The sequence below is a fragment of the Schistocerca cancellata genome, chromosome 9 (assembly GCF_023864275.1).
Source record: "Schistocerca cancellata isolate TAMUIC-IGC-003103 chromosome 9, iqSchCanc2.1, whole genome shotgun sequence".
Lineage (NCBI taxonomy): Eukaryota > Metazoa > Arthropoda > Insecta > Orthoptera > Acrididae > Schistocerca > Schistocerca cancellata.
The window spans coordinates 308762259-308784568 of record NC_064634.1 but is presented as its reverse complement, the minus strand read 5'-3'; the positions used below and the strand labels follow the sequence as shown (position 1 = coordinate 308784568).

At 46.4% G+C, this 22310-nt stretch overlaps 1 protein-coding gene across 1 annotated transcript in view; it reads left to right on the top strand.

The window, feature by feature from the left end:
- Positions 1 to 22025, top strand: part of LOC126100293 (vesicular glutamate transporter 2-like) — a 266906-nt gene extending 244881 nt beyond the window's left edge. The window contains exons 9-11 of the mRNA XM_049910900.1: positions 6741 to 6883; positions 12180 to 12300; positions 18219 to 22025. Of these exons, the coding sequence (XP_049766857.1) occupies positions 6741 to 6883; positions 12180 to 12300; positions 18219 to 18416 (462 nt within the window). The 3' untranslated portion in view covers positions 18417 to 22025. The remainder of the gene's footprint in view (positions 1 to 6740; positions 6884 to 12179; positions 12301 to 18218) is intronic.
- The last annotated feature ends 285 nt before the right edge of the window (positions 22026 to 22310 follow it).

The window sequence follows — 22310 nt, the reverse complement described above, 5'->3', positions numbered from 1 at the left end:
TTCATTTCACTGGATTCCGACGTGTCCCAAAGTCCATACGAAGACTGCTAACCGTACACGTTGTTCGAGAACATAAAATCACTCTTGGATGGCCGTTGCCAGAGGACGGCGAGTATAGCATAGGTCGAGAGCGTGTAAGGTGCTCAAGGAGTCTCTACAAATGAGGAAGTACACTCTGGCGCAGGAACAGATATGCCCAAGGGCGCGAGAGATGGCTACCAACTCTGCAGTGAAAACATTGCAGCCGTCTGTCAAGGAGAGGTGTTCAGTTTGTTCAGCGTGAGCATAAGCGAACCCAACGTGACCATCAACAAGCGAGGCACCTGTGTAAACTTCCTCTGATACCAAGAACACTTGAAAAATAGAGAGAAATAGGCGGCGGAGTGACTCAGGATGAACTGAGTCTTTTGGGAGTAATGATAGGTCCAGATGAAGCCGTTGTCGAATTATACGTCATGCAGGTGTACGTGAGTCAAGCTGAAGAAGAGGTGGTAGAGGGAAAAGGACCGAACGTAAACTGCAGTTGTAATCCCCGATCTGCGCCGCCGTTGCTGGAGATGGATTGTCGTGTTAGGGAAAAGGAGACCATGATTCTGATGTCTAGGAAAGCTGCAAATGTGTTCGGTATAACTGGCAAGCAGTTGTTGTCACATGGGCCCCACTGAAGGAATACCAGGTTCGACGAGTAGGCGGTTCACAGCGCTTGTTTGGAAAGCCCCCGTCCCAAGTCGAACTCCACAGTGGTGCATAGGATGCAGCATATGTAACACTGTGGGCAATGATGAACCCTATGCCAGGCTCCCATACTCAAGACGGGACTGTACAACGGCTTTGAACATCTGCAACGGTGTAGAGTAAAAGGAAATCCAGAAATCATCAGCATATACTAAGGGTGATACTGAGGATCCCACAGCTGCTGCGAGACCATTAGTGGCCACTAAAAGGAGAGAGACGCTCAACACAGAGCCGAGTGGAACCCCATTTTCTTGTATATGCCGGGGGGGGGGGGGGGGGAGGGGGACTGTGTGTACCACCGACTCGAATTCTGAACTAGTAAGGAGTGATAAAAAGTTCTGTATAAAAATTGGGAGCGTGCCCTGGAGACCTCACTCGTGTAACATACCGAGGATGTGAAGTTGTCAAGTGATGTGATAGGCTTTCGTCAGGTCAAAGAAGACAGAAATAAGATGATGTCGGCGAAAAGGCCGTTCGGATGGCAAACTCTGGGTATACGAAGTTGTTACTGGTGGCGAAAACCTCCCTGGGATGGATCCAGAAGGGCCCAAGACTCAAGCTGGTAATCCACAGAATAATGTTTAATCATTTGGTGATGGATGCTGTCTGACCTAGGGGTTGTGTCGAGACGATGTGTAAGGACACTGATAAATTCCCTCTCACTATATGGCTCAGGGTGGATTGTGGTAAAAGGTAGGTGTTGTCATTCCAGCCACTATTTTAGTGTGCGAAAGGTTGGGTGGTAACAACTCAAGACGAAGAGATTCGAGCATACTGCACAGATAAACGTTCTGTGATTGCGTGTATGTCGGTATATACAGCACCACGTGTGGAAATTCCAGATATACCTGCAGGGGTCTGATACCCATAAAAGGGACTGAGCTTGGTCCCAATAGTGGAGACGTATCATTCCCAACACTCTGCTTCCGTAGTTTGATGAGGTGGTGACTTCCTGCGACTACCAATGCACTGTTTTCCACTGGGGCCATACCTGAGGACCTTCCCTTCCAGCCGCCGCTTGAGAGTAAGAAAGGCTGGGGGTGATTCTCCGACTCAGAGGATTGAGCGTAGTGCTCAACAAAGTACTCGACAATCGTGTTTGCGTCGGTAGGTAACACACCATTTATGTTAACGCCAGGGACACCTGTTGGGGACTGATCTTCGTCGAGACATAGGAAGGTGACGTATGGCACCCAGTGGTTGAGATGTACCTCTCCCAAAACCCCTGTTACCGTCTTTTTTAAGCTGTTAATTACCTCAGCAATTTCCAGCGTCCACTAAGGTACTGTATTTCGCTGGGGGCGTCCTAAAACACATGGAATCACATTTTCTGCGGCAGAAACGATAGTTCTAGTTATCCACCCAACCAGAACATCGATGGTACCATGTGGGAGAGTTTCAACGGTGACAGGAGAGGTAAAAGCTTCCCAGTCCGCCTTGTTTAAAGTCCATCTGGGTAGACGTCTGGGGGAATAGCACCGGTGGGGGAGGGGGGGGGGGGGTGACAGTAAGATGAAAAACTGGTCAATACCACAGAAGTCATCGTCGACTCTCCAGTGGACAGGTGGGAGAAGTCCTGGGCTGCAAAATGATAAATCAATGGCCGAGCCAGTTCTATAAGCCACACTGAAATATATGGCGTCCCCAGTATTTAAGAGACAGAGCTCGAGTTGTGACAGTAAATTTTGGACGTCTCTACCTCAAGCAGTATGCACGGTCCCTCCCCACAAGGGGTTATGGGAGTTACAATCTCCCAAAAGTAGGAAAGGTTTAGGGAGTTGATGATTCAGTGCAGCCAATACTTTCAGGAGTACTGCGCCATCTGGAGGAAGATATACGTTGCAGAAAGTTATTTCCTGCATCATCCTTTTCCTGACAGCCACAGCTTCAAGAGGGGTTTGAAGGGGCACAGTTTCACTACATATTGAGTTCAGGGCATAAATGCTAACTCCACCTGACACTTTATTATATAGTCATTGCAGTCTTTGTAATATCCCCTATATCTGTGGAAGGCAGAGGTCCGCATTGCCGGGAACCAGGTTTACAGGAGGGCAATGCAGAAAACAGGCATACAGCATAACAGTTGCTGTAGCTCAGCAAAGCGGTGGAAAAAACCGCCACAGTTCCACTGGAGGATGACGTGACCATGAGGCTGGGAAGGCATGAACCCTCAAGGAGGCAGTTTACGCCTCAGGGTCACCTCCACATCCCAAACTAGTCCTCTAAATACTCCACGAAAAACTGAGGCTTCATCGCCATGAAGGATGCCCCATCAGCTCTCGTACATACTAGGCACTGGGGCGAATAACATTTGCTGCCATCCTTCGCCTGGCGTTCCTCCCATGGCATGGCCGGGGAAGGGAAGGATTTGGTTCAAATGGTTCAAATGGCTCTGAGCACTATACGACTTAACTTCTGAGGTCATCAGTCGCCTAGAACTTAGAACTAATTAAACCTAACTAACCTAAGGACACCACACACATCCATGCCCGAGGCAGGATTCGAACCTGCGACCCTAGCGGTCACGCGGTTCCAGACTGAAGCGCCTTTAACCGCACGGCCACACCGGCCGGCGAAGGATTTGGGGTCATACTTCTTTGCATTGTAGTTAGATCTCGATCGCTTAGAGACTGCTGGCTTTATGTCACCAGGAAGAGGCGACATAGTACGCTTCATGGCATATTATCCGCTCTGATGCCATCCACTCCGACCAGGGGACCTCCCGAACGGGCGCCACCCAGCCACAGCAAAGGTCACCTGGCAGGATGGCCATTGCCGGGAATCCTGATGTCCTAGGGTGACGGGCAACTACTCCTTGGCATATGTGGTGAGTTAATGGTGGAAGCATAAGCAGAGCAATTCCTGTGTAGTCAGGGGGCCATCCGACTGGGTACATGGCGGCCCCACCACATCGGACTGGCTACTGTGAAGGATATGAGGTGCAAAGAAGTCCATCGTAATGTTGGCGCAGAAGACGACACTGCGTTGTGGATGGAGGAAAACGCACCCAGGAAGGTTTTCTCACCCAAAAGATGGAGAATGAGCAGAACTGCAAAGAATACTGAAGGTCTCAGTGCATGACGGACATGATACACCATGTATGTGGCCCATCTCCAATGGGATCGCTCTTCGTGAACATTTGGAAAAATGGAGGTCAAACCCTACAGGGGAATATCACGTAAAGGCCGAAACGTTTGAGAGTCCTTTTAGTCGCCTCTCACGACAGGCAGGAATACCTTGGGCCTATTCTTCTAACCCCCGGACTCGCAGGGGGACATAAGTTTGAAATATGGGTCAAATATGCCTATAACCTTTCTCTGTGATGGTGAAAGTACATGATGCACTCTGACATCACCCTCGGCTCGGCGGCTCTTCAAACAGCAAGGTGTCTTCACATGCGAGGAAAAGGCACCAAATTTCTGCAAAATTCGGCCCATCGTGTGGACGTGTAACTCGATGGGAAGGTCAACACACACCCTCTTACACACATTTCACCCTTTCTTGACGCCTGTGCGTTAGAGATCAGAATCGCGACTCCCAGCGTTGAAATGAAGCGATTTCCTTACGGGCAGCCGAGGGGAAACGTTTCAGAAGTACCGCCGCTCACGAAAAGCACCCAGGAGGTGGTATAAAGGACTTCAATGAATCCACCCTTCTCTTGCGCCGTTGATACCCATATATTTCGCTCTCAAAATGGACAGTTCGCAGTGGAAGGACCAACAGGACAAAGTTCGACCGTGCTGATTCCCCCCCCCCCCCCCCGCCTTCTCCCTGGACGACTCAGCCCTGCTCTAAGGACATCGTGAAGGCTGCAAACATGTAGTTAACAATACAGCAACATTAAGTTTAAAGGAACTAATATATCTTCAAACTTAATAACACATCTGATGACGGCAGTAGCTAAAACTGTATTATAAATAAAGATAAGCATAAAAAAATTGAGACGTTTTTATTCACAATACACAGAGGTGGCAAAAGTCATCGGATATCTCTCAGTATGGTGTCGGAACTCCTTTTGCCCGGAGTAGTGCAGCAACGCGACGTGCATGGATTCAGCACATCCCCTGCAGAGGTATTGAGCCTTGCTGCATCTATAGCGCTCTATAACTGGGAATGTGTTGCCGTTGGATGACTTTGTGCACGAACTGACTCCAGATTATGTCTCATAAATGTTCGATGCGATTGACGATCTAGGTGGCCAAATCATTCGTTCGCGTTGTCCAGAATGTCACCATACAAATTCTATCGTTGTTTGGCAACATGAAGTTTGTGAATGGCTGCAAATCGAAGTAGCCGAACATCCAGACAAACCAGTCCATTCTATGTAAACACATCCCACAGCATTATGGAGCCAGTACAAGCTTGCACATCGCTCTGTTGACAACTTAGGTCCATGGCTTCGTGGGTTCTGCGCCACGCTCGAACCCTACCATCAGCTCTTAATAACTGAAATCGGGATTCACCTGGCCAGGTCACGGTTTTCCAGTCGTCTAGGGTCTAACTGATATTATCATAATCCCAAGAGAGACGCCGGAAGTGATACCGTGCTGTTAGGAAAGGCATTCGCGTCGGTCGTCGCCTGCCATAGCACAGTAACACTAAGTATCTCCTCACTATCCTAAGGGATATTTCTAGCAGAATTGCTGGTCTGTTAGCACTGACAAATCTTCGGAGACGCCGCTGCTCTCGGTCGTTAAGTGGTCATTCGCCATTGCGTTGTCCGTGGTGGACAAAAATTTGGTATTCTCGGCACCCTTTGACACTATGGACCTCCGAATATTGAAGTCCTTAACGATTTCGTAAATGGAATGTGCCACGCGTCTAGCTGTAACTGCTATTCCGCGTTCGAAGTCTGTTAATTCTAGTCTTGCAGTCATAATCATTTCGGAAATTTTTTCACTTGAATCACCTCAGTACAGATGACAGCTCGATAAACACACTGCCCTTTTATACCATGTGTACGCGACGCCACCGCTATTTGTGTATGTGCATGTCGATAACCCATGAATTTTGTCGCCTCAGTGTACATTAAGCGGTCTAAACGGTTTTGATCACGATATATTCACAATGATGGTCGATTCATAGAGGAAATTTATTTTATTTGTTTACAGCATGCTTGCAGACGGGCCCAGTTTCTGGGTACCGTTTTCTTTTATTGAAGGGATCTACGCTATATTAATGTTAAAATGGGAGCGTTCTCAGCCAAAAATTCTATCTAAAATTTGACAGTGATTCCAGCGGGCCCTGGAGCCTTGTTTAAGTACATCTATTATAGCTGTTTGTAAATGAGCCATCTTATTAGTGGTGTGAGAATTAAACTCGAGCAGTATTTCTGTATATTCGTTACCAAACGAACAATTTTGGTAAACATTTTTGGACAGTGATCAATAGAGTATTATATTTTAACTAAATTTCAGTGTTGATCACCACACTTATGTCTCAATAACATAGGTGACCGGTTTCGGTTATATTTATATAACCATCTTCAGACCCATGGCTTCGTTGGAGGATGGTAATCGGAGCTCTCCTCAGCTGCTACGAAGTCAAATGATCAGTTGACTTCGTAGCAGCTGAGGAGAGCTCCGATTACCACCCTCCAACGAAGCCATGGGTCTGAAGATGGTTATATAAATATAACCGAAACCGGTCACCTATGTTATTGAGACATAAATGTTGTGATCAAGACTGAAATTTAGTTAAAATATACTAAACGAACACTTGAAAAAGAAATTCGGCTTTGTTGGTTTTGCTTTGCTGTCCTCACGTTCTGTGCCCGTCTCGTCCGCAAGTGCGTAAGACATTGACTTTGGTGACGCCGACAGCCGTTACGTACGACGAGACTGCGAAACGGGTTTCGTCCAGCATCTCTCTTGCTGTATCAGTGCTCTGTTTTGACTTAGTGTGCAGCAGTCGCTGTGCTATGGGACGCTTTCCAGCCGTCAACTTCACGTTATAGCGAGTGTTTGTCCAGCTGGCTGAACTGCTGCCCGCCGCTGTGCCCGCAGGTGCGCAAGGTGTTCAACTGCGGCGCGTTCGTGGCGCAGACCGTGTTCATGCTGGCCGCCACCAACGTGCTCACCCCGGTGGGCTCCACCGTCTTCCTCACACTCGCTGTCGGGCTCGGAGCCTTCGCGTGGTCCGGCTTCAGGTTGGTCTCTCTCTCTCTCTCTCTCTCTCTCTCTCTCTCTCTCTCTGTCACACACACGCAGAAAACAGTCGCGACTAGTATTACACTTGAGGTAGTTGACAAATGGGAGTACATTAGGAATCAACTTGAGATTAAACTTATTTGAGACTTTTTTCTACGAAAGGTTGGAGTACTTGTTTGTTTCCTAATTTCCAAAAAAGGTAAAAATTTTTAAAAAAGTCCTAGAAAATTGTTTACTTGTAACATTGTCCCTACTACCGTGGCTTCATCGAAAAGCAGCAGGGACGTTTTGAGAGAAAATACGTCATTTTTACTATCTTTCATCAGAGCCGAAACATTATGATCTCCTGCTCAACAGCGTGTTGGTCTATCTTTGGGACGCAATTCAGCACCGATCCTGCGTACCATGGATCCTACAATTTGTGTACGCGGTGATAGCGCCCGATTGCGACGCAGACGGATTTTACAGGAATTACATCAGGCGAATATGGTCACCAAGACATCACCGTGATTCCACTGTCGTGCTCTTCAAACCACTGTAGGACGATTCTGGCTGCAAGACATTGACAATTATACGGCTGAAAGGTGACATCATCGTCGGGGGAAACATCAAGCAAAGAAGGGAAGCAGGTGGTTCGCAGCTGTCAGCATGTCTTCCATAAGTACCACACGGCCCATGCAAGCACAGGAGAATGTTTTCCGTGGCATATTACAGGTCCCACCAGCCAGTGCTCACTACACGCTGGACATTTCGAACCGTCGTTCACCTCGATGACGGCATTTGCGGAGACGGCCATCGAAACAGATTAGCAGGAAGCATCATTCATCCGAAGAGGCAACATTTTTCCAATGATCCACGGTCGAATCCTCGTAGTCCCTTGCCCACTGCAGTTGTAATTGTCGAAATCGATGTGTCAACACGACAGGAGTCTGCTTCTGAGTTTCATGTTCAGCGACATGTGCATGCCTCAACATTGTGCTCTTCCGGCAGAGATGCCATAGATTACCATCTATCCTACTTTACAGAGCACACAAACCTCCGAATCCCACGTTCTGTGAAGATTCTTGGAGATCTAACCTCTTAGCGCTTAGTGGTAGTTTCATTGGCCTTCTACTTCATTCCGTAGATGCTCACGACAGTACCACGTAAAAATTCGAGATACTAGATCACGGGTGCTGTGTAGTAATAATCTGCCTTTGTCAAAGCCGCTTATTTCAATCAATGGATTTCCCCACGTGTAGCCCATATCTTCGCCAGGCTCTGCTTCGCCTACATACTTTTGTTACCGCGTCACCTGCCCGCAACGCCGTCATGAGGCATCCAACGTCGCAGTGGGCGGTGGTCATAATGTTTTGGTTTATCAGTGTATAGCGGAATGTTATGATTCTGTTGCAGGATGATGAGAGAAGGGAGAGAGTGAAACCCGGCGTCGGCACTTAACTTAATCCTCTACTGTATGAAGGTGCTTTATTACTAACTACAGGTTTCACGTCAGCACAGACGCATCTTCCTGTTTATAATTGTTCTATTTCCATAATGTAAATGGACAGTTACGAAGTCCCAGTTTTTCGGAAGTTACCCACGTTAAAAATCAAATCGCAATGATGAGATGCACAGGGAAATGTCACTGGCTGACCACGTACAAAAAACTTGGGTGAGCCAGAGAGAAAAAACATAGGAGAGTAAAATGGTTCAAATAGCTCTGAGCACTATGGGACTTAACATCTGAAATCATCAATCCCCTATACTTAGAACTACTTAAACCTAACTAACCTAAGGACATCACACACATCCATGCCCGAGGCAGGATTCGAACCTGCAACCGTAGCGGTAGCGCGGTTCCAGATTGAAGCGCCTAGAACCGCTCGGCCACACCAGCCGGCAGCAGAGTTAAAAGAAAAGCACAGGGAAACGTCACTGGCTGACCACGTACAAAAAACCTGGGTGAACCAGTCACCATCGACATAAAAGTTTTCTGGGTTTGGTACCGCGTCATAATGTAAAAACCACTGCTGCTATAGAAAAGCCAACGTTTCGGCCACGATTGCAGAGGCCTTCTTCTGGGTCTAATGGTGCGTTCTAGCTATGCAGTGTCCTTTATATTTTGTTGTTAGTGTACGCTGCGCATGCCGTTACGTCATAATTTTAAAAAGGTAGTTCGTTTATTGGTCACTTAAGGAAGAAGGAGAGGGAACTTTATTTTAATAGGTTATTTCGGTGGAGGGAGAACGTGACCTCTGTTGTCCGTTGGCTCTTGTGTTGTGCATGATTGGTGGTCACCGTCGAATGAGAAGTTTGTTGCTGTTTACCACTGCTGGACGTCGGCCGCGCGGCGGCAGTTACTCGCCGGTAGTGCTCGTGCCTCGTGTTGACAGTGCGGTCTGTTGGGCTCTGATTGCTGGCAGCCAAGATGGGGCAAGCCTGAGTCCATCCTCCCTGTTCATGTTGTTAGGGTGTTTAAATATTTTGATGGCCTCTCTGATTTTGTGTTTCGTCATAATTGGCTGCTTGGCCAACACACAGGCTTCGCTGAATTTTATTTCTTTTCCGCAGTCATGGTGATGTTCTGCCACTGCGGATTAGTTGTGCTGCCCCAAACGAGTATAACGCTCGTGCTCTATAGTGGTCGTAGAACCCCGGACGTGCTAGGCTCCACCAAGGACAAGGTGGATGCATTGCACACCGCAGGCGTTTACAAGGTGGAATGCGAATGTGGAGAGGCATACCTCGGCAAGTCTGGTAGGCCAATAGCAACGCGCATTCGGGAGCACGAGCGTTATATTCGTCTGGGGCAGCACAACAAATCCGAAGTGCCAGAACATCACTATGACTGCGGAAAAGAAATAAAATTCAGCGAAGCCTGTGTGTTGGCCAAGCAGCCAATTATGACGAAACGCAAAATCAAAATTTAGTAAATCGTTACAGATCCATAAGGTTTGGCAGATTCCCCAGAGTTTGTCCGCTAACGACTGTTTCACCTCAACAGCCATGAATTTCATCAATGCACATCTCACCCTGAGATTGAAGGGTTTGTTACAGAGATTTATCCTATCCTCGAGATCCGGGCGGTCAAACCAAGATCCCCGTTCCCTGTGACACACAACGTTCCACCACCGTGCTGCACGGTGGTCGCTGAAGCATGCTCAGAGCATACGGTGACAGGACTGGCGGCACTTCCCAGTCCCCAGCTCAGGAGCCCCGGGACCACGACGCTGGGCCCCTGAGGGCGCCTGGTAACACCAGCTGTATAAAACCAATGAAATACAAATTAAAATCCCGTGTAATGTGCGTGCTTCCTCCGTATTGATAACCGGCCTATGTGGTGTAAGTTGCCTAACAGTATTAAGTTGGTGCACTAGTTCGTATGGTTTTTGCGTGAGTTACACAAACACAACAGACATTTTAGTCATCAAAAACATATTCTATTTCACTACTTACAAGAGTCTGCCAATGCTGGTGTAACTTTTTGGTTCCGAGACTGTAGAAATGACGTGATTTAGAGGCGAAGAACTCATTGAGCCATGTTCGGAGCGTATTTTCAGCCGGAAAGGAAGTTCATTGAAGATTTTTCGACAGAGGGTAGAAAAGATGAAAATCTGCTGGCAGAAGATCAGGTGAAGATGGTATGTGCAGAATGACTTCCCAGTCCAATTCCTATGTAGCGTTTTCTTTCAGTTTAGCAGAATGAGGGTGGGTGCAGTCGTGGCTAAGCATTACATCACGCAGTCTTCCTGGTCGTTGTTGAAATGTCCCTCTCGAGCATGCCTGGAAAATAGTGATCAAGTTGTAGTAAATTTACTGACAACGAAATACGTCTGCTTCGACGGTAAGAGCAAACGGCACAAAATATTGTGTCTCACTAGGAAGTAGTACGCAGGCTTGACAGAGCTGCTATCTAAAAGCTTCTGACTGTTTCTAGTACGTAGTAACACCGCTAAGAGCTTCATAGGAAAACAGAAAAACACACAGTGGAAATGCCTCTGACCGCCTCTGCTGCTGTCACCTCTCTATTGAACACAGACACAAGAATACGTAGGAAATGTTTAGATTCCTCTACTTGGAACTCCATTTTCTAGCGTCCACAGCGCTAGACACTATCTCCGAATGAGAAAATGACAATATGTAAACTCAAATAGCAACAGAGAAGTAGAAATAAAAAAAGACAACCTATAAAAAACTCATAACAAACGGAGAGTCAACATGCAAAGCAAAAACGCTACGAACTTATGTATCAACCTAATAGTTTCCCGCATAATTCAGGAGTCTTATTTTGAGGAGTAAATTTGTTAGAAAGTACGTCTAGAGGTCAGCATTGTCTCGAAGTCAATCATAGACTTGGTGGAAACCGGAAAAGAAGAGAAACGAAGCATTCGAGGTTGAAAATGTGCACTGATAAGTAATGTAATTTGAGCACCGTCCTGGACAAAGTCATAGTGGAGACGGTTTGCTGTCAGTCACTGCGTTATTTTAACCACCTTCTGTTCACTGCCTAACCATACATTTATCTAAAATTTTTATTTCACAAAAATTTAAAAAACAGTGTCATTAATATAGAGACTTAGACGTCATGAGTAATACATGACTTTAAATGATATAATTGCTTTCTAAGCTTTGGTAAAACAATACCTGTAGTGAAAATGACGTAATCGGTTTTTAAGCTTAGATAAGATTTAACTTGATAACACAAACACCATGCACACAACAGTGTACCGAAATATACCGATAATAATGTAACGATTATGCCCAGTGTAAAGCACATGTGATCCGTAAGAATTGTAATATAAGACTAACACAAATACACGCTTATATACATTAATTAATCAAGTGACTATTAAAGATATATTTTGTACGCTACCTCTAATGTGATAGGCTCAATGATTTAACAAGCCCTCACACACGAAATCCCTGTGTGGTGCGATCTCAAACTCAAATCTATGTCTTTCCTGTTATCTTTTAATTCTCCTCCACATTCAAGAACCTTGTTATTTAAAAAAAAATTCCGAGTTTATATGTCATAAAGTGATGATATGTCATAACCTCTTTTCTATGTACCTAAATTTCTACCTTCTACTCATAAGTAGCTAATTTTAAGATTTTTATTTCATAATTAATTGCAATATTATTAATCCTTATTACAAATGAGAAATATCAAATAAGTTTCACATTCTGTACATATTCAGTTTCATACTGTGAAAATGCGACCTATCTTAGTAACTAGGTAGCAGGTCATTTGTAAATGACAGGCACATAAATAATAAAAAAACACCCGTACATGTACGCGCTGTGCTGTTGCAGCGTGAACCACCTGGACATCGCGCCACAGCACGCCAGTGTCCTCATGGGCCTCTCCAACACGGTGGCCACGCTGCCCGGCATCGTCAGTCCTATCATCACGGGCTACATCGTCACCGACAAGGTACCGCACCTGTACCAGCGGCTCATATCTAACGTGTCTCAGCAGTTAGATAAACACTACGCCAACTTCACACTTTTTTTTCTAATTTCTTACTACACCATTGTTCTTGGGATCAGCTTCCCTTAGCTATACACAGAAGAGACCAAAGTCATGAGATACCGATATGCACATATACAGATGGCGGTAGTGTCGCCTACACAAGGTTGCTTGGTTGGGGGGGGGGGGGACCAAACTGCGAGGTCATCGATCCCTTGTTCCCGGTAAAATAATTACACAAGGGAAAGAAGAAAAGAAATGAGATGTACAGCACAATAACAGGAGAAAAGAAGAACCAGAAGAACGACAGGACAACCAACACTACTATGGAGAAAACAGGAAAATAAAACCACAGAGAGAAGCAAGAAATAGATAGAAGAGATAAAAACAAGAGAGCAGATGACCGTGGCTGGCTGACAACGAGAATAAAAGGAAAATCCAACACTCTGTGAAGCATTAAAATATCCAGCCTAAAAGCATTAGAGTGGAGAACACAAAGGGATACAGGACATGCGCTAAAACTTATATAGAATGATAAAACCCACAGTCACGTATAAAACGTGAAACTAAATTAGCCGATGAGGCGTTGTCAGCTAAACCGGAAACTGAAGAGTCAGTCGCAGGGCAGCCAAAGAAAGACAGTTCAACAAGAAATGGGCCACTGTCAACCGACCGCCGCACCAACACTGAGGCGGGTCTTCACGGTGCAGGAGGTAGCCGTGGGTCGCTCAAGCGTGGCCAATGCGCAGCCAACAGAGAGCCACAGAGTTCCTGCGAGAGGCCCGCGTGGAGATCTTTCACACATTCGTAGTCTCCTTGATGGCATGCAGTTTGTTGTGCTTACTGAGGTTATGCGATTCCGTCTCCCAAAGCCACAAAACCTTGTGGCGTAGTACTGAACGCATGTCAGTTGCAGAGAAGCCGATCACCACAAGCGGATTCCGCGTAGCCTGTTGGCAAGTCCATTCATTGCCTGGGGCGCCGACGTGATGTGGGGTCCGATCAACACCAGGGAACGACTGGACCGTTCCAGAGCATAGATGGACTCCTGGATGGTCACTAGTAAAGGATGACGAGGGTAGCACTGGTCAATAGCTTGTGGGCTGCTCAAGGAGTCAGTAAAAAGATGAAACGACTCCCAAAGGCATGAACGGATGTGCTCAAGAGCATGGGATATAGCCATTAGCTTGGCAGTGAAAACATTGCAGCCATCGAGAAAGGAATGCTATTCACTACGTCCTCCTTGGACATATGCGAAGCCGACGTGATCATCAGTCATCGAGCCGTCGGTGTAAACCATTTCATGGCCTCGGTACATGTGTGGAGAATCAAGAGGAAGTAGCAGCGGAGAGCTCAAGGGTTAACAGGGTCCTTAGGGCCATGTGAAAGGTCCAGGCGAAGACGTGGCCTAGGTGTACACCATGGATGTATACATGAATGAACCTCAACTATAGTTGGTCAAGGAAAGGACTCCAGAAATAGGGGATCGGCCACGAATGGCAACTGGAAGCCCTGACACAGGCCACCAATGCGGGAAATGAACCACTGTGGGTGAGAAAAGGAGACGGTAATTCGGATGTGCAGGAGAACTATGAACATGTGCAGCCTAACTGGAGAGCAGTTGTGGTTCAAATTCAAATGGCTCTGAGCACTATGTGACTTAACTTCTGAGGTCATCAGTCGCCTAGAACTTAGAACTAATTAAACCTAACTAACCTAAGGACATCACACACATCCATGCCCGAGGCAGGATTCGAATCTGCGACCGTAGCGGTCGCGCGGTTCCAGACTGTAGCGCCCAGAACCGCTCGGCCACTCCGGCCGGCAGAGCAGTTGTGCATGCCTAACCTGCAATGGAGGTACTCCAGCCTTCACCAGGTCGCTGGTCACCAGACTCGTCCTAATAGCTCCTGTCACTAGGTGAACACCAGTGGTGCACTGGGTCGAGTAAACACAATGCTGAGGGCGCCACTGAACCACACCAGTACTGGTGGAGAAGTAAGAAATACGTAAGACGTCTGCATACAGAGAATGTGAGACGGATGGCCCTACAGCTGCTGCTAGACCATTTATGACCACTAAAAATAGAGATACACTCAATACAGAACCCTGCTTGACCCCATTCTCCTGGTTATGGGGGGCGGGGGGGGGGGGGGAGACAATGGGAGGCACCAACTTGGAAAGTTCGAAGCGACAGGAAATTTTGGATAAAAATCGGGAGCAGGCCTCGGAGACCCAACTCGTATAATGTGGCAAGGATTCGTAAATCAAAAAAGACGGCAACCAGGTGTTGGTATCTGCAAAAGGCTGTTCGAATGGCAGACTCGAGGGACACAACATTATTAGTGGTAGACTGACCATGTCAGAAGCCACCCTGGCATGGAGCCAGTAGCCCAACCGCTGACGCGCCATACATTCCAGCAGCTTACAAAGAATGTTGGTGATGCTGATGGGCCGATAACTATCCACATCAAGCGGGTTTTTACCGGGTTTGAGCACCGGAATGATGGTGCTCTCCTGCCATTGCGATGGAAAGACGCCATCGCACCAGATCTGGTTGAAGATGACGTAGAGATGTCGCTTGTAGTCAGATGAGAGAAGTTTCAATCATCTGACTGTGGGTCGGATGTGGCTCAGGAGCTGTGTCAGGGCATTGTGCAGGAACACTAAGGAGCTCCCACTCTTTAAATGAGGCGTTATAGGATTCACTGTGACGTGTAGTGAACCAAAGGTTTTTCACTTCCAGCCGCCATTTGAGAGTGCGAAAGGCTGGGGGTAACTCCCTGATGCAGAGGCTCGAGCATAGTGCTCAGCAAAGTGCTCGGCAATCGAGTTTGTGCCAGTAGTTAACATGGAATTTATGTTAACACCGGGAACACCTGTTAGGGTCTGGTACCCGAAAACCCATTTCGTCTTTGCCCAGACGTATGGCATCCAATGGTCGAGTCGTATCTCTCCAAACACTCCTGGTTGCGTTGTGTGATAAGTTGGCGAATGCAGGCACAGAGCCTTTCAAAGGCTATGAGGTTCTCCTGAGAAGGGTGCCACTTATGCCGCTGTAGAGCTCGCCGACGCTCCTTAATTGCCACAGCGACTTCTGGCAACCACCAAGGCCTTTCGGCGGGGACACTCTAAAGAGCGAGGGATCGCGTTTTCTGCCACAGAAACTATATTGTAGTCACCTGCTCAACCACCACATCGATGTTACCGTGTGGGGGAGATTCAACGGTGACAGCAGAGGTGATAGTTTCCCAGTACGCCTTGTTTGAAGTCCATCTGGGCAGGCATCCATGTGCCTGATGCTGGAGCAGTGACAGGGAGATTGGGGAGTGGTCACTACCATACAGGTCGTAATGTGCTCTCCAGTGGATAGATGGGAGAAGTCCTGGGCTGCAGCTTGATAACGGCCGAGTATCTACCATGAGCCACACTGAAATGTGTGACAGCCCCAATATTTAAGAGGGAGAGGTTGAACTGAGACAATACAGTTTCGACATCTCTGCCTCAGCCAGTAAGCATGGTGCCACCCCACAAGGGGTTATGGGCGTTAAAGGTTTAGGGAGTTGAACGATCAGTGCTGCTAATACATTCACGGGTACTTCACGATCTGGAGGAATATATACACTGCAAACAGTTATTTCGTGCGTCGTCCTTATTCTGACAGCATCAAGAGGGGTTTGAAGGGGCACAGGTTCACTTCAGACTAAGTCTGGGTGATAAATACAAACTCCACCTGACACTCGATTACAGTCGCTATGGTTCCTGTAATATAGCCATGGAGGGCAGGGATCAGCATTGCCAGGAACCAGTTGTCTTGGAGAGCAATGCAGAAAGCAGGTGTAAAGCTTAACAGTTTCCATAACTCAGCCATGTGGTGGAAAAAACCGCCGCCATTCCATTGTAGGATGACGTCATCATGAGACTGGAAAGGCACAGAACAATCAGTGACGCAGTTTATTCCTTTTAGTGGCCTCTTATGGCAGGTGGGAATACCTCAGGCCCGCAGGGGGCCACCACCAGATTAATGTTTGCATCCAGTACCATTGCATCCGAGGCATCAGCGAGGTCTAGGTGTTCAGGGTGCGCCAGAATCTGCACCTCGTCCTTGAACGCAGAGCGCTGAGGGAGTGGTGGTGTGGGGGCCACCAGAGGTTATTTCTTAGCAGACTTCTTCTTTATGGTTTGTCCTCTCGCCACTCGTTGTGGGCTTGCTGGGAGGGCTTCTCGAAAGTAGCTTCAGGGACACACGAAGATTGTGAACGCTTTTGATCAGCAGGTGGTGGCTCCTTCAATCACTGTCTGGTGGAAAATAGAGTCCCAGGGGACCCCTTCCACCACATGAGAGGTTCTGGAGGAGGCTGTTGTTGCTCTGGCCGCTGGGTGGGGGGGATCGATGTCTGTGGCGTTTGGGGGGCCAAGATCCCAAAGTAGAAAATTTTGGAAGCAACAGAAGAAGACGTCCCGACGTCCCCCACCAAGCTGGAGGGTGATGGACGGCCCTGAAGGCCACTGGTGTAAGTTTAGATCACGTGTGTAATGGCCTCATGATGGCGATGCTGTCTTAGCAGCAGAATAGGAAAATAGCATGTGGTTGTCTTTTTTTTATTTTTGTTTTATTATGACTGCGCCAGACAGAAAAAACTCAGTTTTTTACGATAATTCTCATTTATTGTTCCGTCTCAGCTGTACGTTTTTAATTAGACAACATGCTTCGATTGCTCTGGATCATCAAGTGTCACAGGGAACGGGGATCTTGGCTTGACCGCCCGGATCACGAGGATGTAAAAATCTCTGTAACAGACCCCTCAGTCTCATGGAGCGCTGCGCGCTGATGATGCAGAGTGATCGAAACATGTTATCCTATTAAAAACGTGCAACTAGACGAAACTAAAAAATTAGAATTATCGTAAATATCTACTGAATCAAAACCCTGGCAGATTAAAAGTGTGTGCCGGACCGAGACTCGAACTCGGGACCTTTGCCTTTTGTGCGCAAGTGCTCTCCCAACCGAGCTAGTCAGGCACGACTCACGCCCCGTCCTCACAGCTTTCTTTCCAGCAGTACCTCGTCTCCTACTTTCCAGATTTCACAGAAGCTCTCCTGCGAACCTTGCAGAACTAGCGCTCCTGGAAGAAAGGATATTGCGGAGACATGGCTTAGCCACAGCCTGGGGGATGTTTCCAGAATGAGATTTTCGCTCTGCAGCGGAGTGTGTGCGCTGATATGCTGTGTGCAGGAGAGCTTCTGTGAAATTTGGATGGTAGGAGACGAGGTACTGGTGGAAGTAAAGCTTTGAGGACGGGGCGTGAGTCGTGCTTGGGTAGCTCAATTGGTAGAGCACTTTCCCGCAAAAGGCAAAGGTCCCGAATTCGAGTCTCGGTCCGGCACACAGTTTTAATCTGCTAGGAAATTTCATATCAGCGCACACTCCGCTGCAGAGTGAAAATCTCATGCTAGTTAGTGAATCTCTCAACAGGATTATGCAGCTGCTAAGATCTGAAGATGATCGAAACATGTTATCTAATTAAAAACGTGCAACTGAGAATGATTAAAAAAAATGAGAACTATCGTAAATATCTTAATAGTAGCTCAATGTTGGCTATAGAGAAACTCAGTTTTGTTTCCAATTATGTCCAATACTGACAATAGAGCAACACGCAACATTTATTTTGACTACTGTAGTTTTACTCACCAACTAATTCCGTTTTGACTCCTATGTTTTACCTACCTTATAGAACCACGAAGTGCTTTGCTCGGACACAGATCCTGTTTAACTTATGGTTTGGTTGCTTTTGACCTCAGTCGTTTTCCCGCCCTAAATCGTACTGTTACTCACTGCCTACACGGCGCGCTGTGAAGTACTTTGTGTGCGCTGTCGGCAGAGTGTGGAGCGCTGGAAGTACGTGTTCTACATCGCGAGCGCCATCTACCTCACGGGCGCCATCTTCTACGGGCTGTTCGCGTCCGGCGAGCGCCAGCCGTGGGCGCTGGAGTCGCCGGCCCAAGACGAGGAGAGGCCCAAGGATGACGCCAAGGGCGGCCACGTCAACCCGGCCCTCGAGCTCAACGAGGCCCTCTGAGAGCCGCAGCGGCACGCCACACAATCCACGCAGCAGGCAGCAGGCGGCCCCAGTCCCAGCTCGCTGCCAGCTGGCTCCAGTATTACGATACCAAACTAACGTCCGGCACTTTGCGGCCCTCGTGACGAAGGGTACGTTTGCGTTGGAGCTGTGATAGATTAGAACAGCGTCGGAGAGGGCACCGAGCGAAGCGAAGCACGGATCTCAGCTCCACGACGGAGCTTCGGCATCAAAGACGGACAGAGCGTCAACAGTGTACAGGGTACTAATAAATTAGTTGTACAAAAGTAGCTATCAGTTGTCAAAAAACTAAATACAGCACTAAATACAGTATATCTTCAAGTATTATTTACAAATGTTAGTGTGGCACCTTTCGTAACACGACAAATGTCTCACCTGTAATCAATTTCCTGTGAAGTTCTATGAAGCAAGTCTTGATGTATGCCAGCAATTGCTCGTGTTATCAGCTGTCGCAGCTCGTAGACTTTAGCCGAAAGCGGAGGAACAAACGCTCTGTCTTTAGCGTAAACCCATACACAGAAGTTATTGGGGTTAAATCAGGTGATCGTGTTCGCCAGGGTATTGCTCCACCACGTCCAACCAAAGTCGGCTCATTCATACGGAGTTACGTGACAACTTCACGATGATAATGTGGTAACCGCGCGGGATTAGCCGAGCGGTCTAGGGCGCTGCAGTCATGGACTGTGCGGCTGGTCCCGGTGGAGGTTCGAGTCCTCCCTCTGGCATGGGTGTGTGTGTTTGTCCTTAGGATAATTTAGGTTAAGTAGTGTCTAAGCTTAGGGACTGATGACCTTAGCAGTTAAGTCTCGTAAGATTTCACACACATTTGAACATTTGATAATGTGGTGGCGCGCCATCTTGCCCGAAAATAAATTCTTTGTCCATATTTTATTGTAATTGAGGAATTAAATAATATTCAAGCACGCCCAGGTACGAACCTGTTCAATTGCTGCGTCAGAAACTCCTGGCCGAACCTTACCCAGCGTCCTATATGATGCACATCCAAATTCGGTGAAACAGTCGGACAATTAATAACAGTTTGCCTTTGAGTTGGTGACTTGCAGTATTTAGACCTGAACTATCTCTGAACGGTAGTAGCGGATTTGGATTCATGTAACCGTAAAAAACACTGCGGACGTCCTGCACTGTTATACGGCTCCGTGATGACTGTTGAAATGACTCATTCAAGTGTATCACCTAGTGGAAACGTCGGAAACTAACAGTGTTAGACGGGAATAAAACTTGAAGATACACTACATTAAGTGCTGTATCAAACATATCTCCAAGTTATTTACCCTTCTCACAATTAAAGGTTACTTTTGTATAACCAATTTACAAATATCCTGTATTTATTCTGGGTTTAGGAGCGGAGACAAGATATTCACAATTTATCACGTAAGCTTTTCCATTTATTTTGCACTGAAGGTACTAAAAATTAAGCTAAACGATGTGCGGTTAACAATATTTTACACTAGGAAACCACACTGCATAAACACAAATACATAATAATTTCAAAAAAGTACTTGTGTTGCTGAATTTCAACTTTTTCATGGATTTGCCTACTGCTCAACCTTTTATCTGCTTGGCCTTTTTCTTTTCATATTGGAGTCGTAACTGCTGCGAAAATCGTAAGAGACTAACTACAGTTTATGGAAATGTTGTCTAAACTGGAATTGACAGTTTGTCGATGATTTCAGAAAAATGATGTTTATAGATTATTCAAACGACTTAGGAACTGCAGTGCGGATATGAATTCAAATTATTTGCACTGCCCAATCTGGCTCTTTATTCAAAAACTACAGAGACAATGTCCTAATCTGTTACAAAGACTGGTGCTAATTATAAATTCATAAATATTACTGTAACTAACGGAAGACATCAGCTAGATGCTGAGAAAGAATATTTCAACATTTAGTTATCACGATCAAGCAGGTGTGGTGAATATGCCTTTTATATAACGTGTTCTGTACGGAGAATATTAGACAGAGAATATTAGCCACAAAACTATAAAATCAGGTAGAAATACGCGAAGATGTTGTTGCATGTATTTGCTTATTGTACAATTTAATAAATGTTAGAGAAAAAAATTGAATACAAATTGACAGTCAATAAATGTGTCATCCAGTGGAGCTTCCACCGGAAGACTAAATTAATGAGCCGCAAATATTCACAGTCTCTTCAAATGCTAACTTTGTCGTAATTCAATGCTTCTTATTCCACTTATAACTATAAAACAAACTTTCCTACTTGCATCTTCTTTTCAGTTTAGCAGTCATTTCATTTCAAAATTGGTCGAAAACGGATCTAATTACGACTCTTTTGTCTTTATGATCTGGCAGTGGAGGCCTGGAAGTATTTCATCGATAAAACCTCCAACACGTTTCCTCGGTAACAGCGAAGAAATCTCAAGCAGACGTACGGGCGCTCTTATCGCGGCTCAACTTCTGACCGTGGCTCAGCCGTGGCGCTGCCGTAGGGACGCCGCTTGCGCTTCCCTCCACTCCGCCAGTACCACCGCTCTTCTCTTTTACCGCAGCTCCAACGTAGACGCGCTCCAACAGTTTGCGAGAACGCCTCACTTATTTTCGCTCATTCTGCAGGGCGTGATACACTCTGCGATGTGGACAACTTTGACGAACTGTCTAAGCATATGCTGAACTCGACATATGTTGTGCATGGCGTGAAACAGGGTTAAGGATGAATTGTATGTCAAGGTGACAGCGAAATGGCAAAAACATAAGCAAAGTTCCTACAGTACTTTTTGTTTTTCAAGACGAACAGTACCATTCGAGAAGTGGCAACCGACAAAACATAATGCACCGCCTACACACGTTCGATTTGTGGTTGCTTCCCCATTTAACTAATGTGATTTTGGAATCCTTGTAGTCAAGAGTACGAGGTACTCGTCATTCCAAAACAATACGAGTCTGGTCAGTTAAAGTGTGAAGCTAGGGAAACGAGAAACAGGCAGACTGCGATAATATTTCGTACTGTTGTATCTTACGAAGGCAGATAGCGATAGCAGAAGATTCAGCGACATTGTGAGAATGAAATTTGGATTCGTTTTGCTGGTAAACACAGAGTGACATTCGCTTCAGTCTTCGTGTATAGAGCACCCCCGTTACTTCCGGAACAGCTACAGCTGGACTGAAATAACACTGTGACCGACGCTTCAACGTGTCGAGTGGTACAGTCGATTCCTTATGTAACGCCACACGTAGTGTCCTGTCCTGATTTGTTTTCTAAGTACGCGCAGAGCCTTCCTTGTGAATGTTCCGGGCTATTGTAGAGTTTTGTGCAGAACACGATGCTTCATAATGAAGTAGTACTGCGACGGTGCAGGGCCACAGACAGCGACTAAATGTATGTTTTACGAACAGAAGATGGGACACGTGTTTTTTTCTGGCGAGTATTTTTTTATGTTTGAATATTACAGCCTCTTGCATGTGGAGTTAAAATTTAAATACGTTTAAATTTTTATTACATTAAATTTCTGTATCGTGAACATCCCAGACTCGAAATATTTATTGTATAATATATTTATATATTTACTGTAATTACTCTCAATAAAGTTTTCCTGTATTTATCCTGGATAAATTTCGTATGTTCATGATTATTAGCAAATTTTATATTCTGTGCGAGTATTTTACTCTGATCTCTTCAGTGCAAAGAATGAATCAGCGTTATTGTACAAGTACCACACATTTGGTGACAAGCATTAACTGCTGGCATACAGTTGATCCAGATAATATAGCCTCTTCAGCTGACAGTCATCCAAACCGTTTGATCCCATATGTCTACAGAGATGTTGGAGGTGTCTGCCAACTGAAATGCAGTTCTCAGAGAAAGGATCCACTTGTGAGTTACAACCCC